The sequence below is a fragment of the Haplochromis burtoni genome, unplaced genomic scaffold, assembly GCF_018398535.1.
Source record: "Haplochromis burtoni strain Fernald_Lab_line unplaced genomic scaffold, NCSU_Asbu1 Contig_222, whole genome shotgun sequence".
NCBI classification, from domain to species: domain Eukaryota; kingdom Metazoa; phylum Chordata; class Actinopteri; order Cichliformes; family Cichlidae; genus Haplochromis; species Haplochromis burtoni.
The window spans coordinates 999852-1007351 of record NW_024582583.1 but is presented as its reverse complement, the minus strand read 5'-3'; the positions used below and the strand labels follow the sequence as shown (position 1 = coordinate 1007351).

At 48.3% G+C, this 7500-nt stretch overlaps 2 protein-coding genes across 3 annotated transcripts in view; one reads left to right on the top strand and one right to left on the bottom strand.

Annotated features, from left to right (window-relative positions):
- fem1b (fem-1 homolog b) overlaps positions 1 to 4347 on the top strand; it is a 6342-nt gene extending 1995 nt beyond the window's left edge. Inside the window, exon 2 of the mRNA XM_005936976.3 lies at positions 278 to 4347. Within this exon, the coding sequence (XP_005937038.1) occupies positions 278 to 1913 (1636 nt within the window). The 3' untranslated portion in view covers positions 1914 to 4347. The remainder of the gene's footprint in view (positions 1 to 277) is intronic.
- A 696-nt stretch (positions 4348 to 5043) lies between these two features.
- LOC102304087 (integrin alpha-11) overlaps positions 5044 to 7500 on the bottom strand; it is a 48467-nt gene continuing 46010 nt past the window's right edge. For both annotated transcript variants that reach the window (XM_005936972.2, XM_014338298.2), the window contains exons 27-30: positions 7384 to 7494; positions 7125 to 7220; positions 6213 to 6326; positions 5044 to 6082 (exon numbers count right to left, since the gene is read on the bottom strand). In XM_005936972.2, the coding sequence (XP_005937034.1) occupies positions 6002 to 6082; positions 6213 to 6326; positions 7125 to 7220; positions 7384 to 7494 (402 nt within the window). In that variant the 3' untranslated portion in view covers positions 5044 to 6001. The remainder of the gene's footprint in view (positions 6083 to 6212; positions 6327 to 7124; positions 7221 to 7383; positions 7495 to 7500) is intronic.

Genomic DNA, 7500 nt, shown 5'->3' with positions numbered 1-7500 from the left:
GCGCTTGATTCATAACACCAGACAAAAGAGAGCTTGAATTTTACTGAGATTGTTCTGTTTTCATGAGTTTTGGTAAACTGAGACCTGCTCTACGTAAACGGCTTTCATTTAGAAAACACTGAATGGGTGAAGGACAGAAATCCTGAAAAGTACAATTCAACCAACAGTTGAATCTGTTTTTATTGTTCTTGTAGTCGTTACTATCGTTGTTGTTTGAATCGTGACCATTTAACCGGAGGATGATGACACGTTAACGTTTGTTGTCTCTGGCCTGCAGCTACGTCATCGACGGTGCCACGGCGCTGTGGTGTGCAGCCGGCGCAGGACACTTCGAGGTGGTGCGTCTTCTGGTGAGTCACCACGCCAACGTCAACCACACCACCATCACAAACTCCACCCCCCTGCGAGCCGCCTGCTTCGACGGGCGTCTGGACATCGTTCGCTACCTGGTGGAGCACAACGCCGACATCAGCATCACCAACAAGTTCAACAACACCTGTCTGATGATTGCCGCCTACAAAGGCCACACGGAGGTGGTGAGGTTCCTGTTGGAGAAGGGGGCGGACCCCAATGCCAAGGCCCACTGCGGGGCCACCGCGCTGCACTTTGCGGCTGAGGCAGGACATCTGGACATTGTCAAAGAGCTGATGCAATGCCAGGCGTCCATGGTGATGAACGGGCACGGCATGACGCCGCTGAAAGTGGCGGCGGAGAGCTGCAAGGCTGACGTGGTGGAGCTGCTGCTGGCACACGCCGACTGCGACCCTCACAGCCGCATCGAGGCCCTGGAGCTGCTGGGCGCCTCGTTCGCCAACGACAGGGAGAACTACGACATACAGAGGACGTACCACTACCTCCACGCGGCCATGATGGAGCGCTACCGCGATCCAGACAACATCATCACCAAGGAACTGTTCCCGGCCGTCGAGGCTTACGGAGGGCGCCGCGAGTGTCAAACGCTGCAGGACCTGGAGGCCATCAGGGTGGACCGCGACGCCCTGCACATGGAGGGACTGATGATCCGAGAGCGGATCCTGGGCTCGGACAATATCGACGTGTCGCATCCGATAATCTACCGTGGCGCCGTCTACGCTGACAACATGGAGTTTGAACAGTGCATCAAGCTGTGGCTGCACGCCCTCCGCCTGCGGCAGAAAGGAAACCGCAACACGCACAAGGACCTGCTGCGCTTTGCCCAGGTGTTCTCGCAGATGGTCCACCTGAAGGAGCACGTGTCAGCCGCCGCTGTCGAGCAGGTGCTGAGTTGCAGCGTTCTGGAGATTCAGCGCAGCATGGTTCGCGTGGAGGCCGCCGCTGAATCCGAGCTGCCACAGGCCATGGAGAATTACGAGTCCAACGTCTTCACCTTCCTGTACCTGGCGTGCATCTCCACTAAAACCACCTGCAGCGACGCGCAGCGCGCCGCCATCAACAAGCACATCTACGACCTGATCCAGCTAGATCCGCGGTCACGCGAGGGCGCCTCGCTGCTCCACCTCGCCATCAGCTCCACCACACCGGTGGATGACTTCCACACCAACGATGTGTGCAGCTTCCCCAACGCGCAGGTCACCAAGCTGCTGATCGACTGCGGCGCGCAGGTCAATGCCATCGACAACGAGGGCAACACGCCGCTGCACGTCATCGTCCAGTACAACCGGCCCATCAGCGACTTCCTCACGCTGCACGCCATCATCATCAACCTAGTGGAGGCCGGCGCGCACACGGATATGACCAACAAGCAGAACAAGACGCCGCTGGACAAGAGCACGACGGGCGTGTCCGAGATCCTGCTGAAGACGCAGATGAAGATGAGCCTCAAGTGCCTGGCGGCGCGCGCCGTCCGGCAGCACCAGATCACGTATCGCAACCAGATCCCCAAAACGCTCGAAGAGTTCGTGGAGTTCCACTGACGCCGGACGATTTTTAAAAACGTTTTTCTAACAGTTCACACGGTGCTGAGGTTGGCAGCTCAGATCGTTTTTTGAGCATTTTTATATTAAACAAAATCTTTTTTTCTTTTTGGCGGCGCCAGGCAGCTTCCTGTTTTGCCTTACCTCTCTGCCAGGAAGCTGCCGACACGTCACCACGATTGTGTAAGAAGAAATGATCGGACCGAAGGAACGAGTGCCTGAAGAGACGCCGCCGGACGACCGAGCTCAACCACCAATCAGCCGCCGCGCAGAGGATTATTTTTTAATTGGAGAGAAGTTTTTATCGGGGTTGTTCCTGACTGTGGCGGGTCGAGGCTGAATTCAGACGTCTGCTTCATCACGTTTGAGTTCAACTTTTTCTTCTGGCTCTAAAGAAACTGTGCGGACACTCCTGCTCTGAATCCTTCCACGCCCTTTTATTTATAGTTGTGGGTATTTATTTGGGCAGCGTTTAGCCTTTTTCTCATCAGCTGTGTCGGGTTTTGTTTTTGTTGTTTTTTTTAATGAGATTTCTGATAAAATAACTGCAAATGAGCTGCTTTGACTTTCTCTCACTGTCTGAGAAATTCTAAAAAGAAACAGCATAAAAAATGTCAAAGTTTAGTGTTAGAAAGAAAACAGCCGACCTTTACACGGAGTTTCATCAGATTTGTCTGAATGCAGATTTTATGTCCCAATAAAGTTAGTTTTTTTTTTAGTTAATGGATAAGTACGTGCCAAAAAGCCTCCGCCGAGGGTCGAACTGAGTCTTGAAGCCCAGATTCAGTTGAAGTGTTCAAACCGACGTCTCTCCTGCTGTTGTAGAAATCAGCAGGAGTTACACTTTGATGCCATAACGTGACAAAGTTTTATTTTATTCTAACTTTTGACACCAGGATGTGAAAAGTGAGCCAACAAAAGGCTCGTCAGTCGGTCTCTTACGGTTTAGATAACGAGCACATCTCGAGCTCGCCGTGATGGATGTTTCTCCACGCTGACTCTTGGGAAGCTGCGAGCGTTTCGGGGGCGGGGGACTCGACTGCCGGCGGCCTTCCGACTGACACGTGGGGAGCTGGTGCGGCGTCGCCTGGGCGTTAATGACCATATCTGCGTCACCCTTGCGCACTCACAGACTTGAAAATTGACCGAGGCGTTGGGGATCTGCAGAACCGCCCGTGGCATTTACTGTAATGTTTTGGCGTTTGTTGAAAGCCTCTCGTGTTGGTGAACGCCCCGCTGCAAGAATCAAAGATTTTAAAACTGAATCTGAAACCAAACAAGCAAAAGAAATCAGTTTTGAGTGCAGGTTTCAGATTTCTGCATCGTAGGCGTGCCTTTAAGTAAAACGTCCGGATAATCCCGACTCGCAGCCAGTCTGATGGGCCGTTTCTGGCTTTAAGTTTTGATATGAGCGTCGTTAAAGTGAGTAGTTGAGAAATAAATGGTAATCTTACTCGGTGCTATCGTTTAGCGGTGTGAGACTGGAGTCGGCGGATTAATTTTCCAGATCTGGAGCAGGATCCTCCAGGAGGGACGTTAGAGGATGAAGGTTTTGATCAATGCTCCGCGGGCGTTTTTGCATTCCTGCCGGATGTTGAATATCGACGCCGCGGCGTTTTCTTTATCTGGGAGCAGGTCCGACTCTTCTCACATCCCTCCCCTACTGAAGCTGCCTGTCAGTTTATAAACACCTTTAACCCAAACGTCACGTTCGTTAGCATTTGTGCTCAGGTCGTTGAGCTTTAGATGCTCGCTAAGGCCCAGCCTGTTTGGTCCAAAGTGAGGATGAGACGTTTGAGAGCAAAGCTGTGGATGCTCCAGCAGAGGCCCGCTCTTATTTTCCACACAGGTGCCAAATCTCACCTGCTCTCATGTTTATTGCAATAATTCGATGTTCAAATGTAGACCTGAGGTGGGAATGATGTGAGATTTAGAAAAGTTTCCTGCTGACGTTTCCTCCTGTGTTTAACTTTATTGTAACACTTGGGAGGACGGCCAAGCGTTCGGGTTGTTTTACTCTGTTTGGGAGCGCTCGCACCTCAATTGACCGTTAAACATCAGGTTTAACAAGCCGATCATGGTGGAAACTTTCTCGAGGCTCTTCTTGGTCCACCGTTTGGCGTCCTGTAATCAGGTGTTGGAGAGCGTTTGCTCTCCTAATAAAACTCCAGCTTTTATTACCCATGTGCTCACAGGGCATTAGTCTGTGCCATCCACAGAGCTCGTTCTGTTTAATTCATTTTTAATTTCTTACAACTATCATTGCAGGAGTGTTTGTGTCCTGGTGGGACCTTTTTTTTCATTAAAAGCAGGTTTCTGTGGCTGAGATGAAGCCAAAGATGCTCAGTGTGCCAGGAAAACGTAAGAGATGTCAGCTGATGGGTACTTCCTGCGGGGTGAATGCTGTTAAATTAAAGTCTTCTGTCTGAGCTCAGCTGCTGTGTCCTGTTGTTGATTTCTTTTCCATCTTTGAAATTGAAACTGCCAAAATTCAGATGAGTAAAGTGTCCGGGTTCAGGACTGCGGGGTTCCCAGCAACCACCTCAACGTGAGGAGGAAGAGCGGCTGAACGCCGAGCTCTTCAGCCTGTCTGAGCAGGAGCCTTGTGTCTGCGATGGCCGCCTTATTTCTGCCACTCGGCGGGAAAATGCAAACCACGAGTAAGGTAAATTTCTGAAAAAAGTTATTGGAAGCGATTCTGCAATCATTCAAACGTCGGGTGTTTCAAACTTTCAAGCTGCTTCTTTATAAGATTTCCAAATGTTTAAGTCGGAACTTCATTGCACATCGACGTGCGGGAGAACGTGACACAATCCCAAATTTCAAGGATCAGAACCTCCAGATGTGTGGGTGTGTTTTGTGAAAACATATTGGTCCGTGTTTCAGGACTCAGTCGAGCACCGAGAGGCGGGACCACACCTGAGGATGCAGACCGACCTGGAGCGGCAGCCAGCGGTGTGTCGGGCGTCACACGTGACTGTTTTACTAGTTTTATATTCAGTAGCGGCGTGCGTTTGAGCTACGAGTAAGAAAATGCAGTGATCTGATTGGTCAGATCTGAAAAACTGAGCTTGGTTAAAAAAATAATAATAATAATAATAATAATAATAACTGCCATAAATGTGTCTGGTCAAGTTACACGTCCCTGTAAAGGCTGTTGCTTTTCAAAGTTTGAGTTGGGCGTCTCAAAATTTCAGTTTTTGTCTAAATAAGTCCAAATTTGAGATTCTGAATTTAGAATTTCAATTTATCTCAAAGTGACAAGAACACGGATGGATGGGTACAACAAACAGACTCGGGAGGAACTTGAAATTTCAGGATCTCTGATTCAAACTTGTAAAATATTTACTCAAACTTTTGAGATTTATCCAGAAAATTTAAAGAAAATTTTGAATGATCTCAGCTCTTTGGGTTATCTCAACATTTCAGGTTATTAAAGAGTCCAAATTTCAGACAAAGAAGGTAAACGTGAGCGAACAGACGGACACGACCTTTATATTTCTCGTCTTTATTCTGACATTAACAGGCAGAGCGGAAACCGCTTCGACGGTAACGCCTCGGCCCTCATTCGTCATACATGTGAATATTTACACAAGTTCAAGTTTGACTTTTAAACAAAAGTGCATCAGCTACAATATATAAGAATTAATAGGATATATTTACAATTTAAGAAGATGAAATCAGACGAATGGTAGGTAGTTTTCTTTCTGCCCCGTCAGCCTCCGTTTAAATATTTACTCCATCGCTCTCCGTTGTCACGAGGCCTCCGTCACACCTGTGAAGTTCTCACATGAAAGGCAGACGTCGGCGACGCTGAAGAATCCTAACCCTTCGATGTTTCTAATGCTGACTCCGTCTTTTATATACAGTCTGTGGGTAGCTTCAATCGCACATCGCGTGGACGAAGAGGCGGGTTTAAGGTGAGGGTCGCAGTCCCTGAGTGACGGGTGGAGGCACGTGATGCGTTCAGGTGACCCATGTGAGGTCGTCGGATTTTCTCAGTGTCTTTCAGGTTAAATTTCATCGGGAACATTAATTTAAGACTTTGCAGGCCGGCGAGGAATGATGCGGCGGTGATGTCAGCCACGTTATAGCTCCTGTGCCGTCTTCCCATTGGCCACAGGCTGCTCCTCTTCCTCCTTTCTTCTCCGTCTGTTAAAGAAGCCGAGCTGAAGAGAAAACAAGGATTTACGGTTTGTGACGGACAGTAGAGCCGTTTGATCCAGACGTCCACTGTAGAGCAGAGCTCAGAACAGAGGAGTACTCTGATGATGTTCGAGGCTCCGTGTGTGTTTTTACCTTCCACAGAGCGAGGACCAGTAAGGCCAGCAGCAGCAAACCTCCCAGTGAGCTTCCCACTATGATCCAGATGGGGATGGAGTGATCCTCCTCCTTCCTCAGGTCCAGAATGATCTGCAGTTACAGCACAAAACACCTGAGTGTGTGTGAAACCAGTGTTTGACAGATTTCTGTTTTTATGTCAGGCGGTCTAATGAAGTCCTTAAACACTGAGTATAATTTAACATAGAAATATGGAGTCAAACTTAAATAATGTTGACTGAAAATGACGAGTTCGGGTGTTTCTGAGGTTTTCTTCCCTTTTCCACCATTTTTAAATGTAAACTCAGAGACACGATCGTTGCTTCATGTGTAACAAAGAAATGTTTGAAGAAATGCAAAAATGAAGCAAGATACAATAAAGAAAATACATTTGAAAAAATATGCAGAAGTAAATAAATGTAAAATCGCCAAATTAATAAAAATAGGAAATTAAAGAGACGTACATTATTGGAGAAATTACACAGGACGTAAATAGAGGAACCAATTAAAAGGAAATGATATCAGAAATAAGGTTTTATCTTCATTTAGATTCCGACATAATTAAGGACTAGTTTCTTTTTATATTTTATTCGTTGCATTTTGGCACCTTTGGTCCTCCGTACTCCACGTGGTTCATTAATTGTTAAGTATTTTTGCAGAAATGTGTTTTTAATGTGAAGCAAAAGGGTGTAATAGTTCCTGACAGCAGGTGGCAGCACCGCTCTGTGTGTGTGAAGCGCTGATGATCAGGTGATTTAAAACGTTGGCGTGAACGTTGTGGTCAGCTGATAGAAGGCCACTGGGTTCAGTCACAAAGAGTTGGGAGGTTAAACCTGTTTATCCCAGAGTGACCTCTGTCCTCCAATGGGAGAGCGATGCTGATGGTCTCACCTGTCTGACAGGTCGGTCCTCCTGGAGGAAAATGGGACTAGACGCTTCCAGCTGGATGGAGGCGGCGGTCAGCAGCTCCAGAGACCTGAACTTCACCTGAAAGAGTTAAACAGGTAGTGAGCGCCACCTGTGCTTTCTCCTGCGGCTAATCTGAGTTTCACTAAACTGAGCCTGTTTCTGGTTAGTCGGGAATTTGATGGACTTCCTGTTTCCTGAGCTTTGTCTCGCTTTATGAAAACGACAGATGGGAGGAACTCACGGCGAGCAGAGCAGCGAGCTGAAGGCTTCCTGTGAGCGTCACCTTCACCTCTCGGGAGGGCGGGAGGTTCAGTTGGCACCGCACCTCCATGTTCGCGCTGTTACTGTGGTTCTGCGC